The following is a 14,816-nucleotide window of genomic DNA, read 5'->3' as shown; positions in this document are numbered from 1 at the left end:
GACATGAAACCTAAGCTGGCTTTGCCTGCAACTGAACGGGCACAGGGACGCCCTCATCAGATCAGGTAGATTCCATGGTCTCAATACACCCCAACTGTAATGGAACCTGGCTTTGGTCTCCAAGGCACAAAATGATGAAGATGTGGATGGGGCCCTCAGTGACTCTGTCCACAGGTTCTAGCTGCTGAGTAAGAAATGCAGTCTCTGCTTCCCTAGGAACAGGAAGGCTGCAATGGTCAGCTATCAGTATGTCAGTGTGATACTATCCCGAATCAACCTCAGTTCCAGCATCAGCATCAGCATCAGCATCAGCATCAGCATCAGCATCAGCATCAGCATCAGCATCAGCATCAGCATCAGCATCAGCATCAGCATGGATGAAAAACATCGCCCTCAGAGTCAGGGCACTCTCAAGTCCTATAGAGACTGCCCTGAAGACAGAACAACAGATGCTAGCTGGTGTGTCAAAAGCCAACCAAGGGCTGAAGAGATGCCTCAGTGGAGTAAAGCGTTTGCCATGCCAGCATGAGGGCCTGAGTGGGGATCAACAGCACCCACTTAAAAACTGAACTCAGCAGCTCATATCTGTAATCCCATTGCTGAGGCTGGGGGTATGCAGACAGGTCTCAGTGGCCAGGCAGTCTAGCCGAAACAGCAAGGCCTGAGTTCCTGTGAGAGATACTGCCTCAGAAAACAAGGTGGAAAGTGACAGAGAAAGACATACTTTAAAGGACAGAGCTGTGGCCAGGAGCTAGGGAACCTTTACAGCTTCCCCCGTAAATGAACCAGCACACAGGGAAGTCATCGGCAAATAAGGAAGAGTCTGGTGCTGACCTCTGACATCCACACATGCACTCTCAGGCAAGTACACCAAGCACAAACTCACACAGAGAAACACACATGCACACACACACCACATCCTAGCTAAGTATCTCAATGAAGACTCACATTTACCTTGAACCTCAACTTTCTGAGAAGCTGCATATCCTGGAGCAACGAGAATGACCATCTAAATAAACTGCTACCAGTCTCCGTCACCTATTGACTCCAGAGGAACCCAGGCCTAAGATGTGAATCACTGACTGTCCTCATCAGAGTCTGGTGGCACTGTTGCCAGAAGAACACTCCCCAGCATACCTGGTGGCCAGGCCAAGCTGTGCAGGCTGCTCTCCGGTATTGTGGCCCTTCCCAGTCAGGCACTGCTCAGGCTTACTTTCCTAGAGAACAAGAAAAGAGGCCATCACAGAAAGAGGAAGGAGAAAGGACTCTCCAAAAGCTCGTGTCCCACCAAAGGGCTCCCTAAGGCCCAGGACAAGACGAGGAAGGCACACATCCAGGGTGGGGACCCACACACAGGAGACTCTGATAGGGTATTTGTTTTGGCAGGTCCTCATTACTTCTTTGCCTAGAAATATCGTAAAATTAAGCTGAGAAACATTTTTGACAGAAATGAGTCTGTTATCCTTAAGTGTTCCTGGCACCTGACCAAACGCCATCATCCCTGTCACAGAGGCACATACTTTATCAGGGCTGCCTGGATTACTGAGCATTTTCACAGTATTTTCATCTAATTGCCAATAGAAATGTTCAAAAATATTTGCACACCATATTTTTCTTGGGAAAATGAGAACGCATTTCTCTCTTCCAATGCAGTGTAATCCTAACGGGAAATGGTCCTTGGATATACAGAGGAGAGCCTCATTTGTCTAAGAAAATCCTGGGCACAGGCCCATCCATGGCTTGTGTTTGTGAACCACAGGGCAAACCAGCTGACTCTTCCGGCCTCGCTTCCTCAACCTCTCAAACAGTGATGGAGTGGCTGGCACAGTGGCTGCTGATACATCAAACAGAAAGCCTGACACACCCCAGGGAGGAAGGGGGGAGGACACAGGACAGGCTACCACTGAGTCAGAGGAGGCCAGAGAACATGTCAACAGATGAAGGAAACAGTGAAAACACTTTTGTGTGTGTCCTTTGGTCAGGAGACATGTTAATTACGTCCACTGTCATGTTTTAATAAAGCAAGCAAGTTGGGCTGGGCATGGTGGCTCGTGCTTAAAATCTTGGCACTGGGGAAGCTGAGACAGGAAGACCGCTGCAAGTTTGAGGTAAGTGAGGCTCTAGACAGAGACTGTCTCAAGGGAGGTGGACAGAAACCAAGCTAATAGTGAGTATTTTCAAGTATGAGTACTGGAAACTAGTTTAAAATATTCTTGCAGCTGGTTGGGTGGTTGGCTGGCTGGCTGGCTGGCTGGAGGGGTCTTGTTATAGAAGTCCTGGCTAGCCTGATACTCACTATGTGGCCTGGACTGGCCTGCCACCTGTGGCAATTCTCCTGCCTCTGCTTCTTGAGTATTATAGTTACAAGCATGCAATGCCATGCCCAGCTTTACTTTGTTGGGTTTTGTTTCTCTCTGATTCTTTAGTTTTTGTCATTTCCTTTTCTTTTGTTTTGTCTTGGTTTGGTTTTGAGATGGGACCTCACTATGTGGCCTTGGCTGGCCTAAAACCCACTAACCCACTCTAGTAGACCAGGCTGGCCTTGAACTCCTGGAGATCCACCTACCTCTGACTCCTGAGTACTGGGATTTAAGGCATGCACCATGCCCACCTGCTGTTTGCTTTTATAAATATAAAAGCAAAGGACATAACCAGTTATTTATTAACAACTGAATGATTTTAGGTAAGTGTTTTGGCCACCACAGTTAAGAACTTCTCATTAGGCTAATTCAGAAATAATTTCCATTCTTTAGAGAAACATTTAATCTCATAAATGCCCCTTACTTCACTGGAATTCCCCTTAATTCTAACTGTTGAGACTCTAGGAAACCTACAGATAAGAGAAGTCTTTGAAGTGCACCTCTTCCTGAAATTCTAGAACACTCTACCCTCTGGTAAGAACACTAGAAAGCCCTTTACGTTTTAAGTTCACTGCAGGATGGCATTTGGTTTGTACTGATTTGCTCAAACCCTTGGAGATAATACAGCAGGTAGCAATAAGCAGATGTCCTAGCAGCACATCAAAGAACAACTGCATCTGCATACAGGGCATCTTCTCTCTTTAAACTCACAGAATCAAATGAGTTCAGGATGTTTCTGGTAGTGTTTACATAACCTTCTGGTTTTTTCATACTACCTTCCAGAAGCAATCATCGCTCAAAAAACACACACCAAACCCCTGTATCAGCTCCATAGGAGGGCAAAGCTGTATGTGCTTTCTATCTTCCTAGAACTTAGGGTGTGAAAGAGGTGAGAAATGTTAGTCAAATAGCCTCACCAATAAGTGTATACTTATAAATTCTGACAAAATTTGGGAAAGAAAAGGTCAAAGCCTACAAAAGCTGCGACAGCAGGCTGGGTTATTCTGGCACACACACACAAAAAAGAGTTGAGTTGCTGGTTAATTAAGAGGGATCAAAGGAATCCTGACAGCACTAGGCAGAGGAACTAGCAGGTGCAAAGGCCTAGTGGTAGCGTCGATTTTGATCACAAATGCTAAAGGATAGTAGGAAGGAGAAGACAGGCTAGCAAGGAAGGTCAGAGCTAGAACACACAAGTACTTTAGGATGATAAGGACCTTGGCCATCACTATAGGAGCCCTGGGAACCACTAAAAAGGTTGAAGCAGGGACTGAAGAGATGGCTCAATAGAAAGGGCACTTGCTTCACAAGCAAGAGAGTCTGTATCAGTTCTCAGCACCTGTGAAAAAGCAGGACCAGGCTAGATGTGCCCGTCACTCCAAATCTGTGGCAGGTGGAGGCAGGAGGCTCACCAGAGCCTGCTGACTGCCAGTCTAGCTCCAGGCAGTGGGAGACACAGTCTCAAGGAAATGAGGAGAAAAGGAGCAGAGCAAGACACCCAGTTCCTTCCTCAAACACACACCAGACACACACACACACAGAGAGAGAGAGAGAGAGAGAGAGAGAGAGAGAGAGAGAGCGCTATACACATTACTGTGCACAGATACAATACAGATACACAGACACTGTCTCATACACACACACACACACACACACAGAGCTAAGCACATCACCATGCACACATACACTGTCTCTCTCTCTCTTTCTGTTTCTCTCTCTCACACACACACAGATGTGCACATTGCCACACATATACATACATGCACACATCAATAATGAAAAAGTTTTGAGCCAGGACCAACATAAATTAGGATCACCACCTTAAACAGCCCAATCCCACTCGATACAGAGAATGAGAAAGAGGAGACAGGAACAGGCTCAATACACAGCTCAAAGGCAGCCTGGGAGAGTGGTCTGGACTTGTGGAAGAGCAGCTAAGGGGAAATGTTCAAATTGGGGTAACACTTATTCTATAACCTCACAAGCCTCCATGGAGAGAGTATGAATAAAGGCCACGTCTAGCCACAGATGAACTGAGGAGCCATTCCCAGCCCACTGCTTCCATAGAGGAAAACCCTCAGTGTGCCTGACAGCCACTCTCACCTGCATGCCTTGAGGCTTCTGCTTCTGGCTAAGTGACAAAAGGGTGTGGAACACAAATGACTGTCTGGCCTGTCTGGCCTAGAGACAAGCAATGGGTCACCCTGAAGGCCTGAGTGGATGCTGGAGGACACCCAAGAGGTGGAAGCAAAACAGAAAGAACCCCAAGCACAGGTGCAGCTGGCCAGAGGAGCAGCAGCTGAGAGAGAGGACAAAAGCCAGGAGAGCCCTGAGCCTGAAGCCAAGCAAGGCAAGTGCTCTGGACAGGTACTGAGAGACGGAGGGAACCCGAAAAAGCAGACCTTTCACAGGATCTCACGCAAATCTACATGCATCAGGCCTGATCCTTCAGGGACATGACTAAAAGCCTCAGTCAACAGCCATGGCAAGACTCACCAGCGTTTTCCTCACCGGCATAACATGTTTTAAAATGTAAGCTATGTCGAAACCTTTCTGTGATGGTTAATGTTGTCAACTTGGCAATTAACTTGGGTTAATTAATCTGGAAAGACCCACCTTAACTGTGGGTGGTACCATTCATGGCCTGGAGTCCTGGACTGAACACAGCAGAAAGCCAGCTGGGTCAGCATCAGCCTCTCTCTTTGTCTTTTATCAGTGGATAGAATGTGACCAGCTGCTTCAAGCTCCTGCCACCTTCATGTCTCCACCGTGATAGGCCACACCTTCAATCTGTGAGCCAAAATAAACTCCACCTTCCTTACGTTGCTTTTGGGTACTCTGTCCCAGCAGCAAGAAACACACCTAGTACATCTTTTTTTTTTTTTTTTTTTTTTTAAACTGATAAGGAAACCTTAGAGTAGGAAAACAACTTGACTTGTATCTATAAACCAAGAGGTGACAGAAGCAGGCTCTCCTGGCCTCTCCTCCTTCCTGTCCACCATCTGCCTGTGGCTGCTTTTCAGTGGGGCCAGCTCACTGACACCGGGTATTATGGCATTCGTTTACTTCACTCCTCCAAACAGACAGAAGTAAACCCGACTACACTAAACCAGACCTCACCGAGTGCAACACCACATCCGCTCTCCACTCACCTCTTTGATTGTGGCATTTCTTCCTCTCCAGGAAAACCACCATCTTCCTCCCTTTTTGGGCATCTTATCTCTCATGATGGATTCCACAGTGGCCTGTTTTAAATGGATGGTAACATAAATAATGGAACCAAAAAAAAAATAAAATAAATCAACTTAGCACACTCGAAACAAAAGAAAACATACGTGCAAATCAAAGTCGGAGGCGAAAAGCAAACAAATAAAACAGAACGCAACATACTGTGGGTGAACTGAAAATTTTAGAAAGGCAAAACCTAATGGCGTCCAAAATCACGTGGAGATAACTGAGGCACGAAGACTTAAGAAGATGGGAAAAGAACCAACAAACAACAAACAGAATACAACACAGCAACAACAGGAAAGAAAGGATTAGAAATCATTAGTGGTTAGTAGATCTTAAGTTTTCACATTAAAATGGCAGATTACAATACTATTAACTTCAATATGGTGATTACAAAATAAAACATGAAAAGAAAAAAGTAATCACTACAGCACAGGATCAAAAAGCTGCCGACACAGTCAAAATGCACAGGCTTTTTCTTTTTGGGGGTGAGGTGGGCGGGGGGCATAAATGTAAGTTTTCAAAGTTTGACCAACTGAGGTTTAACAGTCTGACTTAAAAATCAAAGGTTAAAGATAAAATTCATCTGGATACCTTGCATACAAAGCTTGAAGGGGGAGATTAAACATAAAATAATAATTTTGTAAATAATTCCAACTAGCAATGCCTGGCTTAAGGCTACTTTGGGGCCAAGGTCAATGTTATCTAAATTTCCCTCTTCCATTTAGAAGGACTGTAAGTAGCCATTGCCTCAGCTAATGATGAGGTCTCCGAGTGGGGAAATTAAGTATTTCAATCTAACAGGACACAGGTAGGTAGACAGATAAATGATTCACAGATTTAGCCCCAGATATGTAATTCGTATTTAAAAGATCTGTATCTGACACAGAAGGCAAACTGAGTCCACTTAAATGCAAACCGTGCACACAACGTTCATGGACAGCACAACCTACAAATACATTGTCTACTCTCCACATCCACCCCAGCAAGTTCATCCACAAAGACAAGCCCTGCAACCTAAAATGAAAACCTGATAGGATTATACTTCTTAGATGGAATGTAAGGTTCGCCAACAAACAAAAACAGTCAAGAAAATCCTCGGACAGGATCACAGTAAGCGGGCACCAGTCCTGCAGTGTGTTAAATCTACAGCAATCTAAAAAGTTCCATGTTGGTTCATGAGTAAACACATCACTGACTGTGACAGAAAATCCAAAGTTCAGATTAAGAAATTAGCCTCAATTCATAGGTAACTGGAACAGCCACCACTAACCATCAAGCAGAAGGCTACCTAACAAATGACACTGGGGTGACCCTGAGGAGATTCTGAACTTGTAGACCCTGTAAGTCAAGTACCTGCATCCTTCCAAACTGTGGTCCCGAACCAGGTTGCAACATGTGCAGAGAGGCTTGGGGGAGTGCACTTATTTCCAGAGGCAAAACCCACTTGCCCTGAACCGTTCATGCTCATTCCGCCACTCTGCCGAGAACCAGTTTAGACATGATCAAGCTTTGGGCAATGAAGCAGGAAGAGTCTGTCCTGCCTCCATTCTCACTCCAGGCATTGTTATGTAAGAGAATGTGTGAAGCACAATCACCAAAAAAACTCACAGAGCATGGACTGAACCTACCAGCCGCTACCTCTACTGTTGTAAGATACTAAATCCATAGTACTTAAGCTACTTAGTCTGTTTTCCACGACAGAGAAGATCCTAACTCAGTAAACATCTGGGAGGGAGGAAACAGTTATTTGATTCCCCAAATCTCCCTCAATCACTCTAGAATAAAAAATACAGATGGTTTAAGAATTTAAGATAAAAGGAAAAACTAGGAGAAAATGTGGGGTATTTTACAAATGAAGACAAGAGACCACTTAAAAAGTACCAGCTATGTAACCAACAACATAACAAAGACTAAATGCCACCTAGAAAATCAGTTCTGTGTTAGAGGAACAGTGTTAGCAGAGCGCCGAACCCCTAACCCACTAGGTCACAGCCCTCGGGGACTCCGTCTGGCAGCCCGTGGGCTTCCTTTTCCGTAAGCTGCATCTCTGTTACACTGCTCTTTCTCTCCTTCCTACTTTGTAAGCCTTAGAAACCATATCCTGGGCTGTGGCTACAAGGAAACCTGGCAAGAACATAACAAAAATCATCCCTCAGAGCATCCGTCAGCCCAGTCCTACAATACTGAAAAGGGATACCAAACACACAGTCGCCATCCCCAAACTACACACACACAGAAGACACACCCAGACTAAACAAAGTGAGATCTGACTTCCAAAAACCTCAAACTCTGGAAAGATTTGACTTCAATAGCCATGGCTTCCAAGCACAAGCCCATCTAAAACTTTGACTCTGCAGCCCAAAGAACATGCCCAAAATCTAGAAGGAAGACGACACAGAAGAAATGAGCAACTCCAGGCAAGTGAAGGAGATGAACACTGTGGGGCTGGTGGGTCTGCCTTCCTCATTCAGCTCTGGCTTGCAGCCACTCTTGTCTCACATGCAGGCTAGGAGCTACTCAAGCCCATCCTCGCTCCTGCCTTTCAGAACCAGGCACAGGGCTAGCTTCTTAGCAACATTGGTTGACAGTAACGGCCTGTGCATCTGCCCAAGTATCCACTCCCAGCCTTCCACAACTACGCTTTCTCTCCACAACTTCACTTGTTTTGCATCCTGGTGTCTGCCACTCTGCCCCCTTGTAATCCCAGCACAGCAGGTGTTGGGAGTGGGAGCAAGGCCTTACAATACCATGATTTTCAAGTCTTGCCCTGGTGAGGAAGGGAAGTCGGGTCAGGTACAAGAGAGGGAGATCCGAAACAGTGATGTGGGAACTCATGAGCATGAAGACACCATGGTCTCAGGTTTCCAGAGTCAAGCTATGATTCCTCATTAACCTATCCCTCCCCAGGCTCCTTTTCTTACTCTTGTTAGCGCTCACCTTTGGCAAAGGTTTCTGGAAAGCCTGCATTGCCAGAAGTAGAGGGGCTGCTGTTGTCCAGTTATAATACCTAGCGAGATAAGGAAATGGTGTCAGAAGAGGGAGCGGGGACAAAAAGCATGTCTACTGTCACGTGGGATGTCACAGGCGGTTGGACCCCAGTGAAGTCTATTATCAAGCCCAGTGTGCTCACTCCCTTCCCAGCCCTCCATACCAACCCTATCTACACCATCCTTCCCTTTCTCCTGCTCATCTCACTGCTATGGTGAGGCTGAAGGATCAGCAGCAGACAAGGCAGTAGGGTGAACATACAGGCATGCCACTAGCTGGATAGCAGCCAAGTCCCACTGTGTGGTTCTTGCTCCAAGCCATGACCTACTGAACTGCATGGAAAAGGGACAGGCAACAACACATAAAACACTTGCAACGTCTTCTCAGTGGGGAAATGGTGAGCAGAGATCACTGCATACCACAGGCCTCAGATGGCAATACACTAATGTCTCTAAACTAAAGGACAGTTGTGCCACTATGCCTAGGACCAGATAGGGTCAAAGTCCCACAGTCCGGACACCACAACTGACCTGGTCAATTTCAAACTCTGGTCCAGGCAGACACACATTAAAATCCTCAAGATGGGGCTGGGGAGACAGCTCAGTAGGTGAGTGTATTCCTAAAAGAATCTGATTTCAGACCCCCCAGCACTCACATTAAAAAGCCAAGCCTGGTGACACAAACCTGTAATCCCAGTGCTAGGAAAGTGTGGTAACAGGGGGATACCTAGGGCTTGCCTGTCAGCCAGTCAAACCAAACCAACAAGTTCCAGATTCATTGGGAGAAACCATCTCAAAAACTAAGGTAGAAGACTGGGCATGGTGCCAACCACCTTTAATCCCAGCAACTAGAGAGGCAGAGGTAGGCAGACCTCAGTGAGTTTGAAGCCAACATGGTCTACATAGTTCCAGGATAGCCAGGGCTACATAGAGAGACCCTGCCTCAAAAAAAAAAAAAAAAAAAAAAAAAAAAAAAAAAAAACAAAACAAAGAAAGAAAAAAAGAGTGCTCAAAGATGACAATGTGGACGTCTGGCCTCTGCATACAAACATATGCACATACACACACACACACACATATACAAACACACCATATACACACACACAACACATATATACTTACACAGAAAACACACAAACACACACTGCCCAAGACTCGCAATAATATCAACCCAGCAGCTGCATGGGAACACAGAATTTTACAAATAACAAAGGACAATAATACGTTTAACAAAGACTCAAGGCTTAACAGAAGTACCATGCCACTGCCAAAAGGACTATCATCAAGAACTCACTTATTACCAATCTTGACCACAAGGTTGGGGTCATCGATGATAGCAGGGTTGTCGGCAAATTGCTGGTATGACACGGCTTGTTCCAAAAATGCATCTGTGGTAGCAATGATAGGACGGGGGGGGGAATCATAAAGTGTGTTTCTTAAAGAAGCAGGCCATTTTCATCTTACTCATCCCCATGTGTCTCCCTGAGAGTTTACAAACTGCTCTTCGTCAGACGGTCCTACAGATCCTACAAAATGCACTAGTGAAGAGAGAGTATGGCTTGATGTTGTATTTGGGAGAAGGGTTCTTAAGATATCAACAAACATGGGGGTGAAGCCCACATGTAGAAGCAGAGTAATGTTTACCAGGGATACCAGCTTGAGTCACTTTTGCTGTGGTAATCTGAGACAAGTGACTTAACTCCCCAAGCCCCAAAGATCTCCCCCTTAGCATGTGCATGATGATCATGGTCCTAAAAATGGAGGAGGATGGCAATCAGCATCCTGCCCAAAGTGAGGGCTTGGTCAGTGTTGGCCAATTGCTGTCATCTATGCCAAGTGCCAGAGCTCAGGCCCTGTAGGGCCTGGTGCTGAGCATGCTCATCCTCGCTTACCAAGCTCAGCGCAGGCCCTTCAGGCAGGAATGCTATGGGATCAGAAGGCTCGGTCTTCAGCCCTGGACCAGAGGGCCTTTGGGTGTCTGGCCAAAGACACTGACTTCCTTCAACTTCCCCCACTCAGTTGAGCCATGCCTTGGCCCTTAACTAGAGCTCAGTCTCACTGACCCAAATCCATGTGCACGCCTCCTCTGGGGAATCCTAAAGCTCTAGGTGAAAAAAAGTCCCAGATGATAGAAGACATGGGGGATCGCTCCTGTCAGGGAGAAAAATGTCTCTTGGTCATGTCAACCCATACAGGCCTCCACAGGAACCCTCAGGATGATAATGAAGCCCTAATGTACGCTTTCTGGAACTTCCAGCCAAACCTGACTACACAGGACCTCGGAATTCCCACCAGCAGCCACTGTGCAGGTACCAGGCTGGGAGTTTCAGTAAGTTACCAGCCGAGCAAGCTGCCCCAAACACAGCTCAGGAATGTAACAGACTCAGTTGTCAAAACTGTGATCTTAGGCCGGGCGGTGGCACACGCCTTTAATCCCAGCACTTGGAAGGCAGAGGCAGGCGGATTTCTGAGTTCGAGGCCAGCCTAGTCTACAGAGTGAGTTCCAGGACAGCCAGGGCTACACAGAGAAACCCTGTCTCAAAAAAAAAAAAAAAAAAAAAAAACCTGTGATCTTAGAAGATACAAAGGATAAAAGGAACAAAGTGCTAGGAAGGGCTGGTGGCACCCAGGCCAGAATAAGAGGACCCAGTCTGTGCCTAAGACTTCTGCCTAGGAGGGACTCCGCTATGGTCCCTGGAGCAGGAAGAGGAAGTAGCGTGGCTGCTAAAAGCATAACCACCCCTGCCGGGAAGTCCGTCCACTGGGGACGGGGTGGAAAAAGCAAGAAGCAGTAAAGGGAAAGAAGGAAGGTGGAGGAAAATTAGGTCTAGTTCAAGAATCCACAGTGGATGGGGTGCTCAGACCTTTCTTTCCAGCACAGCAGGCACTGTGCATAAGTCACCAAGGCCTACCAGTATAGTCGCCCTGGGAACCCAGCGGAGAAACATTTCCAGAATTCCCCAAACTGACTCAACAGCCCTGTCCCTCCTCTATGGGCCCCAGAGATTTCACACACACTCCCAATGCTATATTACAGGGCAACTGATGTGACCCCCAACTCTGCCCCCCATAGGATCCATCGCCTTAAACATTCTTCAGGGCTGGCCCTGGACACAGGGGACACCCATTTGTGCTCAACAATCATCTCTGAGGACAAATAGCCCCAACAGTCTTCTTGCTGCCTGAAGGCCCTTGCAGCCTGACAAAACTCTAACTGTAATCAGACTGTGTGGGGCCAGAGACCAGTGAACTTTCCTCTTTCCCACAGCCACAGCGACCCCCCCCCCCCCAGGGGGGGAAACAACTAGAGAACTGATCCTAGAGTTCTCAGTTCTGGGCCTCCTGGCCAGTGGCCACTAGAGGGTGCTATCTCATAGGCCTAGTACCTTTGGTGATCTCTCTGTGGTCACTGAGGCCACCGCAGAGGGAGATGGCGATGGATGGCAGGTCCCTCAGGCTGTCTGAGGTGCTCTCCACACCGCTGTCGATGCCCGAGCTACCCACCGACTGTGGGGACTGGTTGGCTGACCTGGCTCCATTGTCAGCGGCTTGTTTGGGAAGCCCACCAGGATCCCCACTGAAAGGAGAGAGAAGCTGTTTTGAGCATCCCACCCTCCTCACTCTGACTAGCTCCGACTATTATATCAAATGACCCTCTAAAAAGCTGCACCAAAAAGGAGCAACTGCTGTCATCTCAGTGCAGCTTTGTCATCAAAACATCAGTACAGACATCAAAGTTGAAGGACCTAGCTCAGGAGAGCCTGTCATATTCTCCTGTGACACTCCAAACCCATATGAAGTAAACCCCAGAGAAAGTGTATGCCAGGGAGGCCACTGTTACCCACCATGGCACTGGCCCTCCCTATATCCCAAGGGAGCTACAGCTGGGTGGTTCCCCCAAGGATGAGTGTGAATCCCTCCCTGGAAGAATCTCAATATATCTCTCAATATCTCTCTCCTCCCTCTCTCTCTTTCTCTTTCTCAGATGGTGGGCCACTGGTCACAGCATAGCCTTGAGCTCACATTTCTGTAGAGAGCGTAGAGGACAGCCACATGCCCCTACACACACACAGACACACACAACGAGTCTTAAACTGGCCCTTCTCAGACTACAGAAAATGGTATCAAGGCCAGATATGATAGCTCAACCCTGTGATCCAAGCAGTCTCAAGAAACTGAGGCAGCAGGACCACCACAAATTGAAGGAAACCCTAGACCACAGTTAGACTATATCTCAAAAGCCAAAAAATAAAGTAGTTTGAGTAATGAAAAAAACTGTTACTTCTTGGGGAAATACAAGGCTGCCATTTCAGGGTCCATGTCTGTGAGGTCATCCAGATAAACGCCATCAGCTCCAAGGTGTCGGCTTCGTTTATCTGAAAGGGTACAATGGAGTGGGTCAGAAATGTTATCCCAGAAACCAACTAGGGAGCTCTGTCTCCAAGAACAACGTCCAAATGCAAAGTGCAGATCTGCTCCCCGGTATCAGGGCTGCCTTGTCCTCCCCCCGCCCCCTGCCCCTCCCCACAAGAGCCACACACTGAGATGCCAACAGCCCACATCACTGCAGAACTCCCTTCTGCATGGCCCAGAGAGAGTGACATCACAGCACTCTCTCTGACAGGTTGCAGTCCCTCAACAGTGAAGCTGTCACCATGATTACCATAATTGATTGCTGCAGATGACAAAACCTTGCCTGAACACTTCCCTGCTGACACTCGACACAGCATCCCTATGGCTGCATGATGGGTCCCTGGGCACCATGTTCACAGACTTCCTCTCTGCTCCCTGCTGAGAGCTGCATGGCTGGTCCATACAAACCCACAGTGCTGCGCCAAGCTACCTGGCTAACAGGGTGGGCTCAGTATCACCACCACTTGGTACAGGTGGTGAGCTGATCAGACATCACTATCACTGACAGGGTTGGGAAACACGGATCTCTAACAATGCTAAACATGTCTGGCCTCACAAAAGCACAGGTTGAAGATTAAAAACAACAGGTGCCATGAATCTGGGTCTTCTCTGATTTATTTGAAACTTTGGATGAGGCTGGAGTGTCTCTGGTGTGCAGCCTGGGAGTGAGCGGGGAGCCCCATGCTCGGCTTCATACCTTTTTTTCTGGAAGGGGAATCTGTCTTGCTTGATGACTGTGTTGTGCTGGAAGCTGGGGCCTTGAGCTCTTCGGCCAAAGGTAAAGGTGGGGCCGCCGCCCCTAAGGACTCGAGATCCTCCTCGTTCACAAACTGCACCTCTGTCTGAGCCCTGCTCTGGTGGATGAGCAGCCCCCGGGCCATCGTCGGTGACTGGTCACTGAAAGTGTCTGAAGACTCGCTATGAATGGTCTGAAAGTGAATTTTGTCAGAAATCTTCCGACTCCCTAAGGGGCTAGACTCTTTCATCTTGTGTGGAGAAGATGACTGTAAGAAAGGAGAGAAAATGAAGAAAGGGGGATTTGAGGAATGTTGGAAGCCCAGGCAAAGAGAAAAGCTGGGAGTCCAACAAGAGATCAAGGGCAGGATCTCCAAAGCTTCCAGAGAGAACATGGTGGCCCTGGTATCTTCTCTTTCTCGTGGCAAACATTATACCAAGCACATGGGTCCCCAGTTTTCACCTGCATTGCCAAGACTGAATGGACAGAGAGCACACAAGTGTTGTTGGGTTGGGAGGGGTGGCACGGCATGGTGAGAGCTGTGGACACTTAGGGTCCAAAACTGAATCGAAGACAAGGAGGGACCTGTTGCTGGCTGTGACAACAGATCCATCTCAGTCACGTGCACCTTCACCGGGCCGTCCCCGCTGCAGACGAGGAGCCCCCACCCATGCTCAGTATCTCCATGAGCTCTGTGGTCTCGCTGCAGCTCTCTGGTTTCCATATTTTCCTTATTCTCCTCCAAATCTAGTTGGATCTCAGCTACATTTATGATTATCAGTAAAAATTAAATAAGCACAAGGAAGGAAGGAAGCATCAGCTGCCAAACAGTTGTGACTGAGAGAGTGAGGTAAGCTAAAGGGGGCAAGGGCATATAGCCCCCACGGCCCTCCATAGAACAGGAAGTGGGTCTCACGGTGGGATATTCTAAGGAATGAGAATAAATGCATTCTGTCTACGCAGGACAATGTGGGGAAAGGGATCCCTGCAAAAGCAATCTCTGTTACCACAGGACAAGAGGGTGGGCAGTCAGCAAGGGCAGCAGCTAAAAAGAATAAAGATCTCCATGCTGCTGGCACGCACAGC

General features: G+C 47.5%; 1 protein-coding gene across 13 annotated transcripts in view; it reads right to left on the bottom strand.

Annotated features, from left to right (window-relative positions):
• Positions 1-14,816, bottom strand: part of Lpin1 (lipin 1) — a 108,600-nt gene that overhangs the window by 17,591 nt on the left and 76,193 nt on the right. For 7 of the 13 annotated variants that reach the window (XM_076942108.1, XM_034513862.2, XM_034513864.2 and 4 more), the window contains 7 exons: positions 13,692-13,998; positions 12,864-12,957; positions 11,968-12,158; positions 9,876-9,969; positions 8,532-8,601; positions 5,513-5,605; positions 1,138-1,217 (listed from right to left, as the gene is read on the bottom strand). In XM_076942108.1, coding sequence (XP_076798223.1) covers positions 1,138-1,217; positions 5,513-5,605; positions 8,532-8,601; positions 9,876-9,969; positions 11,968-12,158; positions 12,864-12,957; positions 13,692-13,998 — 929 coding nt within the window. Of the gene's footprint in view, positions 1-1,137; positions 1,218-5,512; positions 5,606-5,750; positions 5,829-8,531; positions 8,602-9,875; positions 9,970-11,967; positions 12,159-12,863; positions 12,958-13,691; positions 13,999-14,816 lie in introns of all 13 variants that reach the window. The other 6 variants (XM_076942107.1, XM_076942106.1, XM_076942109.1 and 3 more) reach the window with 1 other exon arrangement.

The sequence above is a fragment of the Arvicanthis niloticus genome, chromosome 11 (assembly GCF_011762505.2).
Source record: "Arvicanthis niloticus isolate mArvNil1 chromosome 11, mArvNil1.pat.X, whole genome shotgun sequence".
In the NCBI taxonomy this organism is placed as follows: domain Eukaryota; kingdom Metazoa; phylum Chordata; class Mammalia; order Rodentia; family Muridae; genus Arvicanthis; species Arvicanthis niloticus.
Note: the sequence above shows the minus strand (reverse complement) of the source record. Positions and strands in the feature narration are given on the sequence as shown.